Source organism: Trichechus manatus, unplaced genomic scaffold (genome assembly GCF_000243295.1).
Source record: "Trichechus manatus latirostris isolate Lorelei unplaced genomic scaffold, TriManLat1.0 scaffold00015, whole genome shotgun sequence".
Taxonomy (NCBI): Eukaryota; Metazoa; Chordata; class Mammalia; order Sirenia; family Trichechidae; genus Trichechus; species Trichechus manatus.
The window spans coordinates 14511032-14536848 of record NW_004443951.1 but is presented as its reverse complement, the minus strand read 5'-3'; the positions used below and the strand labels follow the sequence as shown (position 1 = coordinate 14536848).

The 25817-nt window shown below is 38.7% G+C and overlaps 1 protein-coding gene across 2 annotated transcripts in view; it reads right to left on the bottom strand.

Moving 5' to 3' along the window:
- The window catches only part of FOXJ3 (forkhead box J3), a 162932-nt gene that overhangs the window by 93073 nt on the left and 44042 nt on the right, over window positions 1–25817 (bottom strand). For both annotated transcript variants that reach the window (XM_023727148.1, XM_023727149.1), the window contains exon 3: window positions 2981–3305. In XM_023727148.1, coding sequence (XP_023582916.1) covers window positions 2981–3305 — 325 coding nt within the window. The remainder of the gene's footprint in view (window positions 1–2980; window positions 3306–25817) is intronic.

Sequence of the window (25817 nt, the reverse complement as noted above, 5' to 3'; positions counted from 1 at the left end):
ATTTAAAAAAAAAAAAAAAAAGACTTCACCAAAAGAGCAAAAAGCACCCTACGGACTCAGAAAAAAATTTTGGCTACGACAAATCCAATCAGCTTCTAATCTCTAAACTCTACAAGATACTGCAAAACCTCAATAACGAAAACACCAATAACCCAATTTAAAAATGGGTAAAGGATATGAACAGGCACTTCGCCAAAGGAGATATTCAGGTGGCTAACAGACACATGAAGAAATGCTCACCATCATTAGCCATTAGAGAAATGCAGATCAAAACTACAATGAGATACTATCTCACCCCAACAAGGCTAGCATTAATCAATAAAACACAAAATAATAAATGCTGGAGAGGTTGTGGAGAGACTGGAACACTCACACACTGTTGCTGGGAATATAAAATGGTACAATCACTTTGGAAATCAATTTGGCGCTTCCTTAAAAAGCTAGAAATAGAAGTACCATATGATCCAGCTATCTCGCTCCTTGGAATATATCCTAGGGAAATAAGAGCCATCACACGAATAGATATATGCACACCCATGTTCACTGCAGCACTGTTCACAATAGCAAAAAGATGGAAACAACCTAGGTGCCCATCAACAGACAAACGGATAAATAAATTATGGTATATCCACACAACAGAATACTATGCAACGTTAAAGAACAACGATGAAGCCGTGAAACACTTTATAACATGGAGGAAGCTGGGGGGCATTATGCTGAGTGAATTTAGTCAGTCACAGAAAGACAAATATTGTATAAGGCCACTATTGTAAGCACTCAAGAACAGGTTTAAACACAGAAGAAAACATTCTTTGATGGTTACGAGGGTGGGGAGGGAGGGTGAGGGTCATTTACTAACTAGACAGTAGATAAGAATTATCTTAGGTGAAGGGAAGGACAGCACACACTTCAGGGGAAGTCAGCACAACTGGACTAAAACAAAGCTAAGAAGTTTCCTGAATACAGTCAAACACTTTAAGGGACACAGTAGCAGGGGTAGGGTTCTAGGGACCATGCTTTCAGGGGACATCTAGGTCAAGTGGCATAACAAAGCTTATTAAGAAAATATTCTGCATCCTACTTTAGAGAATGGCGTCTGGGGTCTTAAAAGCTTGCAAGCCGTCATCTAAGATGCAGCAATTGGTCCCAACCACCTGGAGTAAAGCAGAATGAAGAACACCAAAGATACAAGGAAAATATCAGCCCAAGAGAAAGGGCCACATAAACCAGAGACTTCATCAGCCTCAGACCAGAAGAACTAGATGGTGCCCGGCTACCACCAATGACCACCGTGACAGGGAACACGACAGAGTCCCGGATGGAGCAGGAGAAAGATGGGGCGCAGAACTCAAATTCTAGTAAGAACAGACTTAATGGTCTGACTGAGACTGGAGAAACCCCGGAAAGCATGGCCCCTGGATTCTCTGTCAGTCCAGAACTAAAAATAACTGCAGAGGCCAACTCTTCAGACAAGGACTGGACTGGATTGTGGGACATAAAGTGATACTCGTGAGCAGTGTGCCTCTTAGCTCAAGTAAATACAAGAGACTAAACGGGCAGCTTCTGTCTGGAGGTGAGATGGGAAGGCAGAGAGGGTTAGGAGCTGGCTGAATGGACATGGGGAGTCAGGGGTGGAAAGGAGGAGTGTGCTGTCACAGCATGGGGAGAGCAATTAGAGTCACATAACAATGTATATATAAATTTTTGTATGGGAAAAAATTTTTAAAAAACTTAGAGAGCAATGAGTTTATGTTAATGAAAGAACAACCATTCGGAAAAGGAGACAAGAATGGTTGTACAACTTGAAGAATGTAATCAATGTCACTAAATTGTACATATAGAAATTACTGAATTGGTGTATGTTCTGCTGTGTATATTCTCAACAACAAGAAAAAAATTGTTTTTTTAAATTGCTACAGTTGAGATCTGCTAATGAATGCTAAACAGACAAAAGTTTAAAGAGAAACAGGATATGTGCATGTCCTTAAAGTATCTCCCCAAACTATTTATTATTTACAACTCCATAGTACAGAAACACCACCTTAACTAAGGGATCAAAGTTAGCATAACCAGTAATTAGACGTGTAGCCCTGATATGATGTGTGGAAAAGGACAAATCACCTCTGCAGTATGCTTCCCAAAAGTGCATTATCTCAGTCTAATCATAAAACAGCACCAGACAAACCCAAACTGAAGGATGTTCTACAAAATATGACGAGTACTCGTAAAAAGTGTCAAAGTTATAAAAGACAAGAAAAGATTGAGAAATGTTATAGATTGGCAGAGACTAAAGAGACATGACAACTAAATGCAATGTGGGATCCTGGGCTGGATCCTGGAACATAAAAGGGTATTAGTAGAAATACTGATGAAATCTGAATAAAATCTGTAATTCACTTAGTAGTTAACAGCACTGTTTCATTGACAATATTATACCAACATTAATTTCTTAATTTTGATAATTGTACTATGGTTATAGATGTTAACATTAAAGGAAATGGATGAAATATATATGGGAACACTATTTTTGTAGCTTCTGTAAATCTAAAATTATTTTAAAATAAAAAGTTATAAAAAAAATCCTAGGTGATAAAGACAGTATTAGCTGTAATACTATATGTAATTAATGCTAATTATACACACACACATACAATTTATACATTTCAGTGTGTGTGTATATATTTTTTAACCTTAAACTCACTATCAACTTACCTGTTTTCCAATAAATGTTACAGTCTCTGCTCTTACTTTATGCCATGTCTATCCCATAACAAAGCTCTAAAAAATTAATATTTTACCAAAAATAAAGGTATTTACCTAAATTAAAAGCATTTAATTTCCTTTTGTGACATCCTAAAAATGACTACTGATCACAATTTCATCCTCAATTATATGAGCTTCCACAAAGCTTTATTTTCAGTAGAAGTCAATATTGCTATTGATTACTACACAGAAGCAATAATTTAAATAAAATCCTTACCTTCCAACCACTGCCAGCCTCTCTATAATACGGGAAGTTATCACAAATCCACTGGTAAATCTCACTTAGAGTCATTTTCTTTTTGGGTGAGCTATTAATTGCAAATGTAATGAGGCTGGCATAACTGTATGGAGGTTTCCCATCTTTGTGCTGTTGGACTTCCTCCTGGTCCAGGGTTGTATTTGGGTCAAGGAGCACATTCTTCTTGGAAATCCCTGATCCGTGTGCATTTTGTGTAGCGTCAGATTTTTGGATGGCTGCTCTCATGGTAAGCTGTGGTAACCAGTCCATAGATGTTAGGCTGCTCTCCAGTTCAGATGTCATCCTGAAGGTAAATAGACTCCTTAGTCAATATCAAGGAAAGAACCCCTGCTTCTCAAAATATCCAATATTCACAAATCTAGGAGTTCCAAAGTGAGGGAAAGCCTGAGTTAAATCTGGAGGAAAAAGATTGAGTATGTTAATGACCAAACCAATATTTAAAGGAGCAACATTTCCAATCTTTTTTCTTAATATTTTTCCTCTCCAAAACATAACAAACTTGGTTTTAAAATGTTTAAGAGACAGAACAATATATATACATAAACTGATTCTGACGTCAATCTTTCTGAAAAAGATGATCTGCCTCTTTAAACAGGGCAACAGAATGTTGGTTGAAAAACCCAATCTGCAGCCCAGCTCTTTACTCACCAACACCACGGGCCCTTTAAAAATTTGTCTGTGCATCTGGCATTTCTTTTACACGAACTTTAGGGGAGTTACATAAACAAAGGAATATCAAAAGTCAGGTAGAGGGAAGAGGCCAGAGAAGTAATTTAGAAATGGGCACAGGAATTTGCATGGAGGAAAGAAGGTAGAGCTGAGCAGGTGGGAGGTAGGAAGAGTAAAGCAGGGTAGACAAGAATAGCAAGTAGACAAGCTAGCCGGGGGAGCTGACTAAAAGGAAGAATGCAAACACAAGGACACTGACGAGCAAGAGCAAAGGAGGATAGGCAGTACCAGGCAATTATTTTTTAAAAACAAGTCAAGGAACAAGCGTAAGAAAACTAACTAAAGATCAGGGAGTATAGGTAGTAAGAGATTAAAACACATAAATTGACAGCAAGAAAAGAAGCATTAAAAGCTTGAGAACAGGCTTGGGCAAACTTCCAGTCATCTGGGTTCTATAATGTATTTCTCTCCAAGGCTGAAAAATTCGAATCATTACTACTGAAATAAAGGGGGAAAAAAAAGCAAAATCTGCCAAATTAATGCATATTCTGAAGAAAGGAGGAAGTAGCTCTGAGAATTGCAGGATAAAAAAACAAAGCTTGACACTTCACACCAATTGCTACCCTTCAGCAGAGGGTATTCTATCCTGGGATCAAAGAAGCAGTAATAACAGTGACCCTAACAAAGAAGTAGAAAAGAATGAAAAACTTGTAAGTGAGATCAAAATAAAAGAAAGAAAACAAAATAAGAAACTTAAAGTACCAAGAAACCTAAAGTACCTCAGTCAAAAGAAAAAAAAAAATTTCTGGCTAAGAAAATCCCATATAGGCCCCTCATCCCAAATGGCAGCTGCCAAGAAGCAAGCCTGGGGTATGTGGTTAGGATCTGAACTTCTGGGAGGCAATGTGGAATTGATAAATAAAGAACATAAGCTTTGGAGTCAGGGCAACCAGAGTTCAAGTACTCATTCTACCAGTGGAAGTATTCTAGTTGAGAGACTATGAAAATGTTAATTAATATCTATAAACCCCAGCTTTCTCATCTGTAAAATTAAAGGGTAACAGTACAACAGTTAAACTATACTTTGAGAATTAAATGTGGTAACATATGCACACAATTAAGTATTCAATAAGTGTTACTTAATAATATTACTCTAGGAGTATCCTGAGAGGGTACTAATATGTACTAATAAAGTAAACCGGATTAAGCAACAGTAATTATAAATTGAAGCCACCATTAGATTCTACCTGCATTGCTAGCAAATAGAATCTTATTACGCTGTTTTTCAGAAATTCTAGTCTAGTTTTATTTTTCTCATTTTCTCAAATTCCCTCCATCTCTACTGCAGACACTCCTCTAAACCCTGAACTTTTAATTCCTCTGTACAGCACCTTCAGAGATTAAAAAAAAAAAAAAAAAACTTAACTAACTTCCTCTACAGTCTCAGCTAGAAATGCTTGTTCCCAAAATGAAGTAAGGTATAACAAACTGTGGAATAAGGAGACAGGATAATTTAGAGATCACATGTTAAAAGGGTAGAGAAAGCACCCTAGAGATTAGAGACTAATGCTTTCAAGCCAAAAATGAAAAACTGTGGTTCACTGAAGTTAAAAGTCTTGCCGAAATTCATGCAGGTAGTTAACAGTAGAGTGAAACCAGAACCCAGATCTCCTGGTGCCTAATCCAGTAGTTTTAGTACTATACTTCATACGTAAAATGAGGATTATAACAGTGCCCACCTCACTGAGGTAAAGTACTCAAAACCATACCCGACAAATAGTAAATATTCAATAAATGTTAGCTACTGGTGGTGGTGGTGATAAAGATAGTTGCTGCTATTATTATTCACATTTCATTCAAACATTGGCTATTATTATTCCATGCTGTCATCCTATTTGCCACAATCAAGTCTCCAATGAGTAGCTTATTTTGTTCAAATTCCCAAAGCAGCCAGTCACATGCCATTTTCAAAGTTAATATAAAAAAGCACATTCCAAACTGGAATATAATTGATATTGCAGATGTCCTTATTGAGAATCATCTTTACCTTCTGTTCCCTTCCACAAGTGCCAGCAATTGAGACTTTATGATAGTTTCAGTAATGCGAACATGTAATAAGTAGACATTTAATACACGTTATAACATATTTAATTTATAAGAATATATAATTACACGTGTACTGGACTATACTTGGGTAAGATATATATATACATACATATACAAAGGAGGTATCATAAAATCTCTGTCTCCCAGACATAAGAAAGAGCTGAATAAAAGTGCAAGGCTGGGCTCTGCATGCTGTAAAGGTTCAGAAAAGGGAAGCGACAACATACACTAGCCTTGAGGGGTAAAGACAGGAGAACTTCAGCTGAGTCCTGAAGAATGCCAAAACCAAACCAAACCCGTTGCCGTCAGGTCGATTCCGACTCATAGCGACCATACAGGACAGAGCAGAACTGCCCCACAGGGTATCCAAGGAGTGGCTGGTGGATTTGAACTGCCGACCTTTTGGTTAGCAGTCAAGCTTTTAACTACTGTGCCACCAGGACTCCGAGTCTTGAAGAAAGTTAAGATATAAACAGACTGGAAAAGGTCCCTGGAAATGAGTCATCAGCATGCCTCTCTCTTATTTCATTATTGTGCTTATACTCATCAGTTATGCTAGAGCAGACTTTAAATACACTATAAAATACATCTCTTAAATTTAAACTCTGAAAAAGTAGCATTTCTGTTTTGTTTACAATTTATTAAATTTTATACATTCTTGGCAGTGAGGAAAAAAGTGCCTTGGTGCTTAGGCTGGTGGCTGCAGTGGTTCTCCATTAAGCGTTGAGAACACAAAAGGCATTAGATTTAGCCAGATCACCAGTAACTTTAGAAAGAAACCTATTAGTGGAATGGTGATGACAGAAGTCCACTTGTATAAAAGAACAGATGGTGGTAAATTTAAAAACAGCAGGGAGGCTCTGAGGAATCTGGTTATGGAAATCTGGTTAAGAAATGTCAGGCCCTCATGACCTCACCTCATTCCAACAGCTTCCTAGCTGGCCTCCTGGACTCTGATTTCTTACCACTCCTCCAACCACCTCCGGTCCATGCACACACTCCAAGAGAAATCTACAAGCATTGTTTCCTATCATTATGCCCCAAAACTTTCAATGGCTCCCTATCTCCTATTATACCAAATCTAAATTTCTCCTTTTCAACTACTTCAGCTTTTATTAGCCTTTTACCAATCCTTCTCTAACTTCCTACAGCAATTGTAACCGCAGAATTTGGCATGTAACTTGCTGCTTTCCTTGTCATTCCCTAAATACACCATATGCCTAAGCTTTCTACCCACCACCCAATCCCCCACCAATTAGAATTCAAGTGTTTTGAGGATAGTGACCATGCACTAATACTTCTTATGATACCTAATACCAAGGTACAAGTAATCTGAAAAACAATACAGTATTTGGATAAGGAGTAAGTATCTGGAATTCCCTTTCCTTCTCACTCCACCTGGCTAGCTTTTACCGTTTTTTCAAGACCTGAGTCAAAAATCTCCCCCTCAAGTCAGCACAACTGAACTAAACCAAAAGCTAAGACGTTTCCAGAGTACAACCAAACACTTCAAGGGACAGAAAAGCAGGGGCGGAGGTCTGGGGACCATGGCTTTGGGGATATCTAGGTCAATTGGCATAACCAAGTTTATTAAGAAAATGTTCTGCATCCCACTTTGGCGAGTGGCATCTGGGATCTTGAAAGCTAGCGAGTGGCCATCTAAGATATATCAATTGGTCCCAACCCACATGGAGTAAAGGAGAATGACGAACACCAAAGATACAAGGAAACTATTAGCTCAAGAGACAAAAAAGGCCACATAAACCAGAGCCTCCATCAGCCTGAGACCAGAAGAACTAGATGGTGCCTGGCTACCACCAATGACCGCCCTGACAGGGAACGTGAAAGAGGAGGAGAAAAGCGGGATACGGAACTTAAATTCTAGTAAAAAGACCAGACTTAATGGTCTGACTGAGACTGGGGGGACCCCAGAAGACATGGCCCCCAGACTCTCCATTAGCCCAGAACTGAAACCATTCCCAAAGCCAACTCTTCAAAGATAAGACTGGACTATGGGACATAAAATGACACTCATGAAGAGAATGCTTCTTAGCTCAAGTAGATACATGAGACTAAATGGGCAGCTCCTGTCCAGAGCCGAGATGAGAAGGCAAAAAGGGACGGGAGCTGGCTGAACAGCACCGGAAATATGAGGTGGAAAAGTGTGCTGTCACATTATAGGGAGAGCAGCTAGGGTCACATAGCAATGTGTGTATAAATTTTTGTATGAGAAACTGACTTGAAGTGTAAATTTTCACTTAAAGCACAATTAAAAAAAAAATCTCCCCCTCTAGAAAGCCTGGTCAGTCTCTACTTCCCACCCTCCATCTACTAAACTGAATTAGATTCTGCTCCTATGTTGTCGTTAGGTGCCACTGAATCGATTTTCGACTCATAGTGACAAAATGTGACAGAGTAGAACTGCCCAAATGGTTTTCTAGGCTGTAATCTTCACAGGAGCAGACTGCCACGTCTTTTTCCCTCAGAGCCGCTGGGTAGGTTCAAATTACCAACCTTCTGGTTAGCAGCCAAGTGCTTAACTGTTATACCACCAGGGCTTCTTTCTGCCCCTATACCCACTGTCATCGAGTAGATTCCAACTCACAGCGACCCTGTAAGGACAGATTAAAACTGCCTCATGAGGTTTCCAAGGCTATAAATCTTTACAGAAACAGACTGCCACATTTTTCTCCAGCGGAGCAGGTAGTGGGTTCGAACCACCGATCTTTCAGTTAGCAGTCAAGTGTTTTAACCACTGCACCACTACGTATAAATACCTCTATCTAAGACTTATACAGAATTATAATTATCTATCTCTCCTACTAGACTGTGAGTTACTTGAAAGAAAAAACTTGTTGTTTTCTGTCTTGCCAATGTCTAGCACACAGTAGGGGGAAGTTTCAATAAGTGGTGGTTAAATGACTGAAGTAGTGACTGTCCAATGAAGGTGTGGGTGTACTCCTCCAAAAGAAGAGAGGGCTCAATAACATGAGATAAGGATAATCACAGGATCAAAGTCCTTTATGAGTTGGAAAACAGTATGACTCAGAGCACCGCTTGACAGGTAGCATTACTTAGGGTCAGAGACAATGCTACTGGAATAGCAGAGTAAACAGGAAAATGAAAGCAAAGATAAAAGTAACAGAGTTACTTGTAGAAGAAATGTTATAGAGAAGAACCTATGCTTGAGGTTCTTAATCTATGATGGTATCTGTTAGGGGAGGTAAGGTAATAGGTTGCTTAAAAGAAGTTCCATGAGGAATTTTTTCTGCATGAATATCAAAATGCAAGGAGCACCAAAATATAACAACTCAAAACTAAGTCATGACATGGCGGTTAGAAGACGGAGTTTTAATCCCACTTTATGAAACAAAGCCACTGATACGATCCCAAATATGCTTTTTAGCTACTTTAGCACACTGCTTCCGCAACTTCTCTAACTCCCAGAGAGTAGCAAAAGCTTACTCAGAAAGTTTTAAGGTTTCAACAGTATCAGAAAAGAGGAAAAATGAACAGTTGGCTCCCTAAATGGATGTAAGAGGAAGAGAACAAGGAAAATAAAAGGAGTAAGAACAATGAGGGTAATGATGTTGTGACCCAGATATTCCTGAATCCTCCCACTCCATTCCTGGTACTCATTCCTAGTACTTTGGGCATTTCATCTTAAGACTTGGTGGCATGTGAAAAACTGACCAACTGAGAACTCAGAAGAAATCATAGTAATTACCTCAGCAGTGATTCTGGATGCTTCTGATCACATGCATCTTACCCTAAACCAAACCCAATGCCGACCAGTCAACTCTGACTCACAGAGACCCTATAAGACAGAGTAGAACTGCTCCATAGGGTTGCCAAGGGGCGGCTCATGGATTCGAACTGCCAACCTTTTCGTTAGCAGCCAATCTCTTAGCCACTGGACCACCAGGACTCCACATGCATCTTAGTGGGTAAATATTAGTACTATCACTCCTGTTACAATGTCTTAGCACCCAAAGCAACCAGAAGTAGGGTGAATGGCAGAGACCACTAATTGTTACCTATTAAATACAACCCCAATTTTATTCAAGAAGGCATTGTGTCTTTTGCCCTTCCTGCTCTCTGGAAATGTGGACACAACAGCTTTTGCTCCAGCAGTCATGCTGGATCACGAAATGATCTTGAAACTGGAAGCCACACATGGAGGATGTAGCAGAAGAGAAGGAAATCAGGTCCCTGATTAGTTTATGATGCTGCCATCCAACCCCAGGCTGCCAACCTTCCAGACTTTTTATGTGTTTAACTATGTGTTTGACTACTGATAGCAGGTGAATGCAATCCCTAATTAATACAGAATTTAGGAAGTAAAAGTGGGGGTGATACAAGTAAAAGAATCTAAATTAAGACATTCGCTTAGAGGATGAGTTGATGAGGTAAACAATAAGAACTCTGCAACTCCAGGCTGGAAAGCTAATGACACTTATTAAAGAGTGACAAAGGATTTGGTCAAACTATCATCTGCAGAATTTGAAAGGTAAACCATACGCAAACTGAGGCTGTAGAAAAAGAAAAAATGGAAGATCAAAATTAGAGAGTTGTCATGTATCGGCTCCTTCTTGCCCCTCAATAGCAAAGTCCTGAGAGAGAAATAAACCTCTATTTGAATTGCAAGCAGAGATGGAGAAAATATAGATTTGTTATGGGAGGTATCCACTGCCTATGGCCTGCAATTTAAGCTAAGATTCCTATAATTAGAAGGCTTTCAAGTTTGAAAACAACACCAACTGCTTCTGAAGACCAAACGAAAGCAGTTGAGTGGTAACTACAAAACTGTAGCCTTACCAGTAGAGAAGACTGGTTCCTTGCTACACAAAGACAATGTTGTCTTTCCACTCAAGACTACTGTTTTCAGATAGTCTCAGAGAAGTCACCATTCACTCAGGAGCTAAAAGGAGTCAATGAACCTGGATGAGGGAAAAGATATTCTTTACTTTCGCTAACTTGTAACTGAAATTTAGCATTTCCTTTAATTATAAAAATAGACAACAAATCACAGTAGCATAACAGTACCTGTAACTTTGTCACCAATAAAAGTTACAGATATATTCATCACATGACTAATGTTGCAAATATCTCAAAATTTTATTTAAACTCATCAACTACTTTAAAATTATAGTTTATTAGACTTGCCACTAGATCTCTTATTGGCTTCTTTTGTAATCCTAAGCATTTTACTTTATGAACTTTAAAATACTATTCTGAGAACAGTCCACAGGCATCACCAGATTGTTAAAAGGATCTATGGAATTTAAAAAAAAAAAAAAGGTTAGAAATCCCTGGGATAAGCAGAGCACAAAGTGTAGCAAGTAAATGACCAGTAATTCTACCTTAACAAGTCCTTTGGCTATATTACTTAAAGAAGCAAAAAGTCTAGAAACATACTCAGTTTTAAAGATAACTGTATGGGTAGGTGGGGTGGAAAGAGAGTCTTGACTACAAGCCTTTAAATGTCTAAAATAATCCTAAAGTTCATCAACAAGAAGTGAGCTATAAAAGCTGTGCATTTCCCAGAAAGGGTATCTTCACCAATACCCATCTCATATGTGGCCATTAAGGGTAGTGGACAAGGGAAGACCTCTCAAAGGGCCATGCCAGAGGCCATATGGGACAATGGAGGTCCCTCCGAAGAGCAGAACTAGGGATTAACAGATGGGCTAATCAAGGAATTTATTACACTGTCAGAGATTCTCTGCCACTCCTACTCATCAGGTTTTATAATCAGTATGGACTACTGAGTGTTTCCCACTATTCCCTTTCCTGAAGGACGGCTTTTATTGCTGTTATCCTATTCCTTCTCCACCAATGTATATTAGATGTGTAGAGTGCAAATAACTCATCTTTGGTTTATAGGACTTCAAACCACAAGAAGCCACTCTGGGATCCAATGAAAAGGACTACACTCAGAGATCTTTTGAAATTTCAGCTAGATACAGTAACTAGGTGAAAACTGCATTGTCTCGCTTGGAAAAGAGGCGAGTTAGTTCTATAAACAGGAAGAAGAGTGCACGTGGATGTTTGAGTACCCAAAGGGGCAGATTGTGGCACAAACCTAAAAAGAAATAGAACACTACAAGCTGACTTTACATTGTTACCATGTAATGCTAAAAAAAAAAAAAAGAAGAAAAAATATTAAAAATTTGTAAATGAATAATTCAAGCTATTCTCAAGCAAAATTAGCTGCAATTGCTTTTTCCAAAATTAGTTATCATATACCAGCAAAATCAAAGTTTCTATTCTCAGTTCAATTTCATCAAAATAACACAGTCCATGTCCTAAATCAAAAAAGGTGATTAAGAACACAGGCCCCGGAACAAGACTGCCTGGATTAGAATCCAAACTCTTCCACTTTTAGCTATGTAACCTTGAGCCAATAAATTAACCTCTTTATGCCTCAATTTCCTCATCTGTAAAACGAGGATAAAAATACTGACCATGTAAGGATTAAATGAGTTAATACTCATAAATTACTTAGAACAGTTTCTGATATATAGTTGTTGTCAGGGGCCATGGAGTGGCTTCCGACTCATAGCGACCCTATGTAAAACAGAAACACCAGTCCTGCACCATCCTCACAATCGTTTCTATGCTTGAGCCCATTGTTGCAGCCACTGTGTAAATCCATCATGTTGAGGGTCTTCCTCTCTTTCACTGACCATCTACTTTGCCAAGCATGATGTCCTTCTCCAGGGACTGGTCCCTCCTGATAACATGTCCAAAGCATGTGAGACGAAGTCTCGCCGTATTTGCTTCTAAGGAGCATTTTGGCTGTACTTCTTCCAAGACAGATTTGTTCATTCTTCTGGCAGTCCATAATATATTCAATATTCTTCACCAACACCACAATTCAAAGGCGTCAATTCTTCTTTGGTCTTCCTTATTCACTGTCCACCTTTCACTTGCATATGATGTGACTGAAAATACCATGGCTTGGCTTAGGCGCACCTTAGCCCTCAAAGGGATATCTTTGCCTTTGAACACTTTAAAGAGGTCTTTTGCAGAAGATTTGTCCAATGCAATATGTCGTTTGATTTCTTGACTGCTGCTTCCATGGGCACTGATTGTGGATCCAAGTAAAATGAAATCCTTGAAAACTTCAATCTTTTCTCCGTTTATCATGATGTTGCTTATTGGTCCAGTTGTAAGGGTTTTTTTTTCTTTAGGATGAGGTGTAATCCATACTGAAGGCTGTGGTCTTTGATCATCAGTAAGTGCTTCAAGTCCTCTTCACTTTCAGCAAGCAAGGCTGCGTCATCAGCACGACACAGGTTGTTAATCAGTCTTCCTCCAACCCTGATGTCGAGTTCTTCTTCATACAGTCCAGTGTCTCAGATTATTTGCTCAGCACACAGATTAAGTATGGTGAAAATATACAACTCTGAAGTACACCTTTCCTGACTTTAAATCACACAGTATCTCCCCGACGTCTTGGCCTGTTGGTTTATGTACAGGTTCCTCATGAGGACAATTAAGTGTTCTGGAATTCTCATTCTTCACAATGTTATCCATAATTTGTTATGATTCACCAGTCAAACGCCTCTGAATAGTCAATAAAACACAGATAAACATCTTTACGGTATTCTCTGCTTTCAGCCAAGATCCATGTGATATCAGCAATGATATCCTTTGTTCCATGTCCTCTTCTGAATCCAGCTTGAACTTCTGGCAGTTCCCTATCAATGTACTACTGTAATCGCTTTTGAATGACCTTCAGCAAAATTTTACTTGCATGTAATATTAATGCTATTGTTCGATAATTTCCGCATTCTGTTGGATCACCTTTCTTTGGAATGGGCACAGATACGGATCTCTCCCAGTCTGTTGGCAGGAAGCTATCTTCCAAATTTCTTGACATAGACAAGTGAGCACCTCTAGCACTACATCCATTTGTTGACACATCTCAATTGGTATTCCGTCAATTCCTGGAGCCTTGTTTTTTATCATTCCCTTCAATGCAGCCTGGATTTCTTCAATACCGTCAGTTCTTGATCATATGCTACCTCCTGAAATAGTTGAAGGTCGACCAATTCTTTTTGGCACAGTGATCTGTGTATTCCTTCCATCTTCTTTTGATGATTCCTGCATCGTTCAACATTTTCCCCCATGGAATCCTTCAGTATTGCAACTCGAGGCCTGAATTTTTTCTTTAGTTCTTTCAGCTTGAGAAATGCCAAGCGTGTTCTTCCCTTTTGGTTACATACATAGTAGCATTCAATAAATATTAGCTATTAATATTATTACTGAAGTTACTGGTGATTCAGTGGTAGAATTCTCCCCCTCCAGGGGAGACCTGGCTTCCATTCCTAGCCGATGCACCTCATGCACTGCCATCACCCGTCTGTTAGTGGAGGCTTGTGCGTTGCTGATACTGAACAGGTTTCATTGGAACTTCCAGACTAAAACAAAGAAGAAAGCCCTGGTGATCTACTTCTAAAAATCAGCCAATGGATCATAACGGTCCCATTTGCAACCGATCATGGGGATGGCACATGACCAGGCAGTGTTTCATTCCATTGTGCATGGGGTCATTATGAGTCAGGGATCAACTCGATAACAGCTAACAACAACAAATATTATTATTATCAAATTCATACTCTTCAGGATTTTCTAAATTTTAAATGGTTGTCACTCTTACTCAGTGCTTTTAGACTTACATAACCTAAATAACATAATCATTATTTAGCAACCTTAATGGAAATGAGCTGTCAAGAAGGATCAGTCCCTGGAAAAGAACATCGTGCCTGGGAGAGGGTCAGCGAAAAAGAGGAAGACCCTCAACGAGATGGACTGACACAGTGACTGCAACAATGGGCTCAAGCATAACAGTGATTGTGGGCATGGCACAAGACCAGGTAGTTTGTGTTCTGTTGTACATAGGGTCGCTATGAGTCGGAACCGACTTGATGGCACCCAACAACAACAGTGGAAATTAGCCCCCTCGCTCACCTTAAAAAATTTACCCAGAAAGCACTGTGTGTTAAATTTTTGTTTGTAGATTACATATGAGAATTGAGAACACACTTTTCCCAGAGAAATAGGATTTTATGATGATTCCCGAAGCAGCCAACAAAATCCTACTTATTCCATAAAGGAGTTCTAAATCCAGTTTTATGAGTATAAAAGCCCCAGCTGAGCATCCAGTAGCAGAGAGACAAAGGTGTAACAAGGAAGAGAAAAAAATAAGTTTCTCTATTTTTCTGGTGTAGGGCCTGCTTATTCCTGACAAAATTTCAATATAATTTGTATCTGGTAACTTCTAATTACCTTCAGTTCCTTTCTACTCCCCTCTCACACTGTCCTAAGCCTCCAGTATTGGCCCCCAACCCTGTTACAAGCTCCAAAATTACTTGCTGTTCCTCTCCAGTAGAATGCCAATCTTTTCAAAGCAGTTGGAAAATACACAGCATTAAACTAATCTCCACTAAGGTATAAATACTGAGTCTTTATAAATAACTGAGTCCTATGTATTGACCATTTAAAGAGAAAATAAGCCAAATAATTTGGGATAGGGAATCAACAAAGAGTAGAAGGTCACTCTTCAAAACTCTTCTTGACTTTCATAATTTTTTCTTTCACCCCTAAAATTCAAAGAATCTTCACAATAGGGCTTATGCAAAAAATTAATTTGGGGAGTTAAGGAAACAACTGCTATTTGTAAACATGATTGTGATTTCAGAACTACTTATCATAAAACCAAAGGTGAAAAAGAACCTCACGAGGTCATTTTGGAAAATCCTGGTATTATCTATTTTGGAGACCAACAATATTCTTTAAGATCTCCAAAGGAAGAAAAAGTCACAAATTATTCAGTCTGTTCTAGGGTATGCAATTCACTGTGTTGTGGGATCCTCCCTCCACCAAGAAAAAAAAAAGTTTTAACAAGATAATCTATCTTTCGTGCTACAGGGAGAAAAATAACTTTAAATTCTATCTTGGAAAATGAGAACTAAACAGAGATCCTCTCGTGACAACTCTTCACATATTTTACAGTATTAGCACCATTTGGATCCCTTCTTGTCTAAGTTGAAAGTCCAGAATTTCTCCAAATGTTCATACAAAATCCATTAAAAACCATAGTACACTGATTGTTATTCTCTAGACCCTCTCCAAATTACAAATATAGAATCTTATATTCATAAAACTGTATTCTAATTCGTTCAGGCCACACTCCCAAAACTCTAATAGAAATCATAAGATCAAAAGATATTTTTAGGCTGCATGTATGATTTCCATCTTTAAAATATTTTACCCTATAGTTTAGGGGGGAGTCCCAGGTGGCACAGTTAAGTGTTTGACTACCAACCTAAAGATTGGTGGTTCAAACGCACCCAGAGGTACCTTAGAAGAAAAACCTCACAATCTTCTGAAAGTTCACAGCCTTGAAAATCCTACAGAGCACAGTTCTACTCGGCCAAACATGAGGTCACCATGAGTCAGAATCGACTCTACAACAACAGGTTATGGTTTAGGGAGAAAAAACTAACATCTGACCTTGGGCATTAACTCACTGAACTACATTCTGTACATAAATACTGTATTTTGCATTTAAATGTCACATTACCTACAGGAATCTCTATGCCTCTGAGTGGCTGTAAAGACTAGTATACACCAGTCCCTTTCACACAAGAACACTCAAAACCATCCTTGCACTGTTATTTAAAAACTCAGCAAAGTCTGCTATTAATACTTCTTATACTGAGCTTACGGAGCCCTGGTGGCACAGTGGTTAAGCACTAGGCTGCTAATCAAAAGGTGAGCAGTTAGAACCCACCAGCTGGCTCCGCCAGAGAAAAATATGGCAGTCTGCTTCCGTAAAGATTTAAACCTTGGAAATCCTGTGGGGCAGGTCTACTCTGTGCTACTGGGTTATTAAGAGTCGGAATTGACTCAAAGACAATGGGTTTGGTATGATTTTGTTTGTTTGTTATACTTAGCTTAAAAAAAAAAAAAAGTCCTCCCAGGAACATGTGCCCACTGGTTTATTTTGTTTCATTAAAGCGTTTATCCTGACCTCTCTGTTTGTAGCTATACTATTTCAGTTCACCATAAAACATTTACTGGGTGTCCTACTATCAATTTTATCTCCACACATTCTGCTTCCATTGCATTATACTAAGAAATACGGCATCAATGCTGTCAGAGAGTTAACATCACGAAAGCGATCCTTGTCTTATCTTTTAGTGTTAAGTATGATTCACAGGAAATGCTAAAGAAACAGCTTAAGCTGATACACATGATGTCTATGGTTCAGCAATTCTCAAAGTAGTCCAGGGACCCTTTCAGGGATCTGAAGGGTCAAAACTATTTTCATAATATGATTTTATTTGCCTTTTTTCACTCTCATCTTCTCACGAGCGTACAGTGGAACTTTTCAGATTCTATCTGATGTGTGATATCACAGGAGACTGAATACAGAAGCAGATACGAGAATCTAGCTGTCTTCTATCTAGCCAGATATTAAAATGATTTACACTGGAAGAACCTCTGAGACTATCACCCTAAGATACCCTTTGAACTTGGAACTGAAGCTATTTCTGGATGTCACCTATTTTTTGAGCCAAATAAGAGGCTGGCTTATAAAATAAACAATCTTACCCATGAGTGATGTACTCCCTTAAACAATCACCTGTACGAGACCAAACGGTCAATGTTTACCCAAAAGCAAAGATGAGAAGGCAAGGAGGGGAAGGGAAGCTAGATCAATGGAAACAGAACAAACAGAATGGAAACAATGAGAACGCTGACACATTGTGAAAACTGTAACCAATGTCGCGGAATAATTTGTATAAAAAATTGTTAAATGGAAACCTAATTTGCTATGTAAACTTTCACCTAAAACACAACAAAATATTATTAAGAAAAAAAGATTTACAAAAACATAAAGTGATGTCAATTTTGTCACTAAATTTTTCGTTTGAGAAAATATTTTTCATAAAACATATTATTAAAAATAATATATAATAGGTTTATTTTTATTTTTATGTGAATTGATAAATATTTTAATTTTTTCTTAGTTTTAATTTCAAATAAAATATGTAGATAGACATAACTCACATACTAACCCCATAAACAAGTTCTTTAGGTTCTAAATGTTTAAGAGACCAAAAAGTTTGAGAATGATCTTATTGTAAATTCCTTCTCAAAGACTGAAGATCACTATGTCTTATATAAAGAACCAGGGCTTTGAATGGACTAACAGACCACAACTACCACAGCCTCCACCAGACTGAATCCAGCACAACTAGATGGTGCCCGGCTACCACCACCAACTTTTCTGACAGGGATCACAATGGAGGGTCCTGGACAGAGCTGGAGAAAAATGTAGAGCAAAATTCTAACTCATAAAAAAAAGACCAGACTTACTAGTCTGACAGAGACTTGAGAAACCTCAAGAGTATGGCCCCCGACACCCCTTTAACTCAGCACTGAAGTCACTCCTGAGGTTCACCCTTCAGCCAAAGATTAGACAGGCCCATAAAACAAACAATAACACATGTAGTTCAACCATGTATAGAAGACTAAATGGGCACACCAGCCCAAGGGCAAGGACGAGAAGGCAGGAGGGGACAGGAAAGCTAGACAATTGGAAATGGGGAACCCAAGATCAAGAAGGGGAGAGTGTTGACACATCACAGGGTTGGCAACCAATGTCACAAAACAATATGTGTATTAATTGTTCAATGAGAAACTAATTTGCTCTATAAAGTTTTACCTAAAGCAAAAAAAAAAAAAAAACAGTAAATAAATAAAAATTAAATAAGTTTTAAAAAAAGAGTAAGGGCTTTGAAGTCACTCAGATATCTAGGCTTGAATTCTTATTCTGCCACTGTGCATTCTTGGCCATGTTAAACAAACCTCTGAGCCTCAAAAAGTTGTTTTGAGGAGTAAATGACAAAATTCACGTGAGTCACCTAGTACACAGTAAATGCTTGGCATATAGTAGGCATTCAATAAATGAAAACTAGGGTCGCTATGAGTCGGAATCGGCTGGATGGCAACAAGTTTGGTTTTTTGAGTTTATTATTATACTCACTGTTAGCAACTCTTTAAAAAGATATGCTTGCTTGTTTTCTCCTTTGTCAACAAAGCTTCTACAGTGCCCAGAGTGTAACAAAGTAGTTGAATTCAGTTATAGTTTATGGATAAAAAAAAATCTTTCCCTACATTTAAGTTTCCCTGGTGACAAGTAGACAATGTCAGCCTTTCCGCAAGGCACAAAGGCACAGAAAACTCGAACAAGGCTGCAAAACAATCTCTAAAGTATCTGTTAGTCTTCTTAGATAGACAATCTAAGACACAGCTGTTTGCTTAACAGTATGGAATGTCTATAATATTTATAGATTACCTGAGTTGGAGTTTTTTCTCAAGAGATCATAAATGCATTCTAATATCTACTTTTAGATTTCTTCCTACAATTTCAAGTACGGCTAGGTTAAAACATAAATTGAGTCTATTATACAAAATCACTTTATAAGAAATGGACCAAATATTAAAAGGGGTGGGTAGAGGGAACCAGGTGGGGGAGACACAGTCAATTTTGAACTTTAAAACAATAGTCACTGAAGGAGAAAAATATTAGATAACTATACTAGTCAAAGACACAGACATAAGTGGGAATGAGTTAGTTAAGCTAGAATCTTAATAAACTATAAATTTTGCCACAAGTCACATATTAGTTACACTCTAAATAAACAGACTTTCTGTTCTGAAGGGGCTCTGGTGGCACAGTGGTTAAGCATTTGGCTGCTAACCAAAAGGTTGGCAGTTCAAATCCACCAGCCACTCCCTGGAAACCCCATGGGGCAGTTCTCCTCTGTCCTACAGGGTCGCACGAGTCAGAATCAACTGTACAGCAACGGTTTTGGTTTTTGGTTTTTCTGTTCTAAAAGCACATCAATCATTACAATTTACATATCCATCAACGCTATTATTATTATAATTTCATACTATTATCATTATTATTCCAGAGGATTAACTTCCATAGAAATCCCAGTGCTGTTTGGGGCTTTAAATGTCTACCAATAATCAATCATAAGGAGCCCTGGTGGTGCAGTGGTTACGAACTTGGCTACTAACCCAAAGGTTGTCAGTTTGAACCCACCAGCTGCTCTGCAGAAGAAAGATGTGGCAGTCTGCTTCAGTAAAGATTACAGCCTTGGAAACCCTATTGGGGCAGTGTTACTCCGTACTATTAAAACCACTATGAGTCAGAATCAACTTGGTGGCAATAGATGGGTTTTAACAATCAATCTGCAAAGATGCTACAGTTCAAACTCATCCATCTATTAAATTGTTAGTCTCTGGGGATCTCTCTGCCTAGAGACTTACCTTGTACATTCTACTGGCTTCTAATGACACTGAATTTTAGGTTTCTATTCTTTGTTTCTTACCACCATCATTTCAAAGCTTCTCAACTTTCCTATCTGTATCTTTTCCTTTTCATCAAGCATAGCAACTTCTTCCTTAAAACTTCACAATCTTTACTTGACAAAACTATTCATCTCCTCCCATTACCATTTTCAAAAATTTATTTGGTAATTTATAAATCTACAAGTTTGTCTTTACCCCAACTTTCAACCTACCACTAAGCAGATATAGGATATCAGGTTCTTTTCTCAATTTGAAAAGCACAGAGTACTTAAACTACCAGATTTCAAAACTTACTATAAAACAAGTAACACTCAACACCTCGCAGGACTGAGATACTGGGATTGAAGGCTAAGGACCATAATCTCGAGGGACAGCTAGGTCAACTAGCATAAAAGAGTTCATAAAGATAATGTTCTACATCCTACTGTGGTAAATGGTGCCTGGAGTCTTAAAAGCTTGCGAGTAGCCATCTAAGATACAACTCTTTGTCTCTCTGGTCTGGAACAAGGAGAATGAAGAAAACCAAAGACTCAAGGAGGCAATTAGTCAAAATGACTAAAGGCCCCCATAAACCACAGCCTCCACTAGCCTGAGACCAGAAGAACTAGATGGTGCCCAGCTACTAATACCAACTGCTCTGACCAGGAACACAACAGAAGGTCCCAGTTAGAGTGGGAAAAAAATGTAGAACAAAATTCAAATTCATAAAAAAGACCAGACTCACTGGTCTGACAGGAACCAGAGGAACCACTGAAACTACAGTCTTAAGACACCCCTCTGATGTGGAACTGAAGCCATTCCCAGAGATCACCTTTCAGTCAAATAATAGACAGGCCTATAAAGTAAACAGTAACACCCGTGAAGAATGTGATCCTTAGAACAACCAACTAACTATATGAGGTCAAAAGGGCAGCATTTGCCCAAAAGGAAAGATGAGAAGGCAGGAAGGGGTAGGGAAATCAGATGAACGGAAACAGGGAACCCAGGATGGAAAAGGGAAGAGTGCTGACACATTGTCGGGATTGCAACCAAAGTCACAGAACAATTGTGTATGAATCATTGAATTGGAAGTAATTTACTATGTAAACTTTCACCTAAAACACAATAAAATGTTCAAAGAACAAAAAACTCTGTAATCAAGACAGAGTGATACTGGTGAAAAAATGGGTATATAAATCAACATAAGATAACCCAGAAATAGACCCACACATATATGGTCAAGTGATTTTCAACGAAAGCGCCAATGCAAGTCAATGGGGAAAAGAAAGACTTCAAAAAGTGATGCTGAAACAACTGCATACTTCTGTATGGCAAAAATTTAACAGCATCTCTTACTTCATACCACACACCTAGCTCTCCTGCTTCATGGGTCAGCAAGCCTAGCTCTACCACTAAGTTCCCAGAGGCACCTGACTGCCAGGGGGCCTCTTGCGCAAAGGCACTCAGCTCTCTTCACTTGGTGGGTCAGCTCCAATGCTGTCTCACACTGGTCTCTGTTCTGCTACTGCCGCTGTTTCTCTGCTGCTGCTTCTTGCTGTCTGCACTGCTTCCAGTGTAACAGCTCTCCTCACTTCCGAGTCCTCACCAGAATTGTCTTTGATATCCAAAATTCCACCAACAGTCTCTTCAAGGCAATCTTAAAACTCTTCCAGCCTCTATCCATTCACAGTTTCAAAACTGTTTCCACATTGTAGGTATCTGTTAGAGCAGCACCCTACTCTTCCAGTATCAAATTCTGCCTTTCTTATCTAATGCTGCTATAACAGAAATACCACCAAGTGGATGGCTTTAACAAAAAAAATTTATTCTCTCAAGTCTAGGAGGCTAGAAGTCCAAATTCAAGGTGCCAGATCCAGGGTTAGGTTTTCTCTCTCTGGAGGAAGATCCTTGTCTCCTGGAGTTCCGCATTTCCTTGTCAATCCTCACACGGCATCTATCTTCCGCTATTTGTGCATGCTTGTCTCTGTGTGTGTGCTGCTGTTTGTATCACTCAGAAATGATTAGGTTTAGGACATAACCTACACTGATATGGTTCATTAACATAACAAAGACAATTCTATTCCCAAACAGGATTACATCCAAAAATATAGATGTTAGGATTCCAGCACGTATTTTGGGGGAACCCAATTCAATCCATAACAGCATCCCTTATTTAGGTAAAAACTTCAAATTGTAATAAATACTGACAGCCAAGAGGCAGCAGAGTTTAGCAGGCTCTGGAGCAAGACCTACATATGGACACCAGCTGTCACTCATTTGCTGTGTGTCCTTGACTTGCTTAACTTTACTTCAGTTTTCTCATTTGTGAATTAGGATAATGGTGGTTGTTACTCATCTCATAGAGCTGTTGGGGGAATTTAATTAATACACTTAAAAGTGCTTAAATAATGGCCCGTTCTAGTAGTAAGAACACCATAAATGCTAAGCATTAAAGTCAATATTCGGTCACAAAAGCAAATTTTATAACATGTCCTTAAGTCAATAAATAGTCAATGTTATGCAACACCTCATGTTCACAAATGGACAGTCTAGGGAATTATGACATCTCAAAGACTGAATCAGATTTAGGATGATTGAGACCAGTGCTGTCCAAAAGAACTCTCTGTAACAACTGAATTTCTGTATCTGTGATGTCCAATATGACAGCCACATGTGTGGCTACTGGACACTTAAAATGTGGCTAGTGTAACCGAGATGCTGAATTTTTTAACGTGATTTATTTTCAATTAATTTAAATTTAAATTGCCAGATGAGGCTAGTAGATTCTACGTTGGATAGTGCAACTCTAAAGGTAAGTCAGGAAAGTTCAAAATACATTTTAGGTAAAGTTTCTGTAATGTTCTAAAGTAAAAGGGTTTTCTCATTATTTATCATTTAATTGGAACATGCTATATCATATTCCCTAGCATATCCTAAACAGACAGATTGGATCAATAATTCTATCACCTAATATGCATGAGAAAGCTGGACAATGAATAAGGGAGATCAAAGAAGAATTAATGCCTCTGAATTAGGGTGTTGGCCAAGAATACTGAATATACCACGGACTGCCAGAAGAAAGAACAAATCTGTCTTGGAAGAAGTACAGCCACAATGCTCCTTAGAAGAGGAAAGCAAGATTTCATCTCACGTACTTTGGACATGTTATCAGGAGAGACCAATCCCTGGAGAAGGACATCATGCGTGGTAAAGTAGAGGTCAGTAAAAGAGAGGAAGACCCTCAATGAGATGGACTGGCAGTGGCTGCAACAATAGGCTTAAACATAGCAACAACTGTGAGGATGGTGCAGGACCGGGGAGTGTTTCATTCTGTTGTACATAGGGTCACTATGAGTAGGAACCAATTCGACAGCACCTAACAACAACAATAACAATAAGGGAGAAACAAAAAGGAAAAAGAGTGAGATAAAGGGGTGAAAACACAAAAAGGTAACAAGAAGAAGAGATCTCAGGTAGAAGGTGGCGAATGTCATCACAAAGTCCTTCAAACTACCTGATAATCAATCCAGTGTCCTAAATTGTATACATGTGTGAGCCACAGACTCAATCCTCTAATAAATGTTAGACAATTCTAAAACACAGGAAGGGTCCCATCTTAACAAGCCTCAAAAAAACATCAAATTTATTTTGTTTTAACCTAACCAAATTATAAAAATAGCATATTGCTACAATATGTGAAAGAAGTGTGTTGTATATATGTATTTACTTGTCTACATAAAGCAGATGTTCAAGGAAAGCTTAAGTCTTTTCAGTAAGTTTTGCTGTGACTGAATCTGTACTTGAAAATAAAATACAGGTATCCCTCAATATTCAAATCCACCTTATCTAAACTCAGGAACCAAACAGATTCAGCTGAATTTTTAAGATTAAACTGTTTGATAGAAACCGTATTGATCACTATCTGAACTCTCGCTTTGCTATCCAAAACTCAGAAATTAAACAGATGTGGATGACCCCTGGTGTCCTTCACTATTCAGACTCTTACTATCCAAACTCAGGATATGAATACAGTAGACTGAGACTGCAAAGAACACTTGTGAATCTTAATAAAATTTTAATACAATTTCACGTTTTACAAAATATATTTGGATTATTTAACAACATGCAGGTATTCTACTAAAACCACATAAACAGTGACTGCAAAATAGATTCTGAGAAAACATATTTCTATACCATATTTCTCAGCACTCTGCTGGAATAAATGTGGCAGTTATTAAGTTACTGCCCTTCAGCTCCAAACCCACCCCGCTATAATGCTCTGTTTTGCAATGCTGGAGCTGGGACTCTGCCAAACGCATTTCTGCCTTGCCAGCTGGCTTCCTGTAAGGCTCTGCCAAGAGGGGGCACTAAAAATGGACTACAAGGCTAGGGGAGGAAGAACAAACTTGTGCCTTCCTGCCTAGTCTTTGGGCTTCCTAAGAGCATTATCCCAGCAAGAGCTTCTTCATCACAAAAGCAACAGAACCTTCCCAAAGCAGCAGGCTGGATGAATCCAGTTCACAGTTTTTCCAACACTTGCAGAACTAGCTTCATCATGCCCCACTCAGAAACACCAGCACCAGCAGGCCAGGACCCTCTGCAGAGGCACAGGTCTGGGTCCCAGGCCCACGGGATCCCTCTTTGGAGCTCAGATACCAGCACCAGCGATGCAATGCCTTCTCTTCAGAGGTCTGAGTTTTCAGTTCTATAGGGCCCTTCCTCTAAATCTCTACGTTTTTCCTTTTTGCCCTGAGTCCTCGGGTTGGTAGTGGCTTCCTACAGTGTCTATGTCCATAATACTTTAGAGATTTATTTTTATCCTTTCTGTTACCTAGTTAACAACTTTATATCTAGTTAATGATTCTATTAAATATTCTCTATTCAAATAATTGGTGTGGGTTCTGCCTCTCTACAGAACTGTGACTGATAGAAAGAAAGAGTCTCTTGATACAGCTTAACATGTTATTTTAGTAATTTGTTAACCAAAATGCAATTCTGTGAATTCCTAGTATCTGTAGGTGAATATAATTAACGAATCTATTAAAAAGATCTCCACAATACTCTAGAACTGCACTGTCCAATACAGTAGTAGCCCCTAGTGAACACTCGAAATGTGACTAATCCAAGCAGAGATGTGATGTAAGTATAAAATATACACCAGATTTTGAAGCTTTCGTATGGGGAAAAAAAAAAAGTATTTTGGGTATGTTTGGTTACATAAAACATATTACTAAAATTATTTTAAAATTTAACTATACCTGTTGCCATTGAGACGATTCCAACTCATAGCGACCTACAGGACAGAGTAGAACTGCCCCACACGGTTTCCAAGAAGTGCAGCTACAGCTGCTAACCAAAAGGTCAGCAGTTCAAATCCACCAGGCGCTCCTTGGAAAATTTAACTATACTAGCAAGCAAAGAAGAGCAAAGTGTGGTAAGAGTAATTGCCATTAAAATTAAAAAGGAGGAAGCTCTACAGACACATCCAAACTCCCTGAGGGACTGATTTGCTGGGCAGAGGGCGGTGGGGACCATGGTCTCGGGGAACATCTAGCCCAGTTGGCATAACACAGTTTATAAAGGCAATGTTCTACATTCTACCTTGGTGAGTACTGTCTGGGGTCTTAAAAGCCTGTGA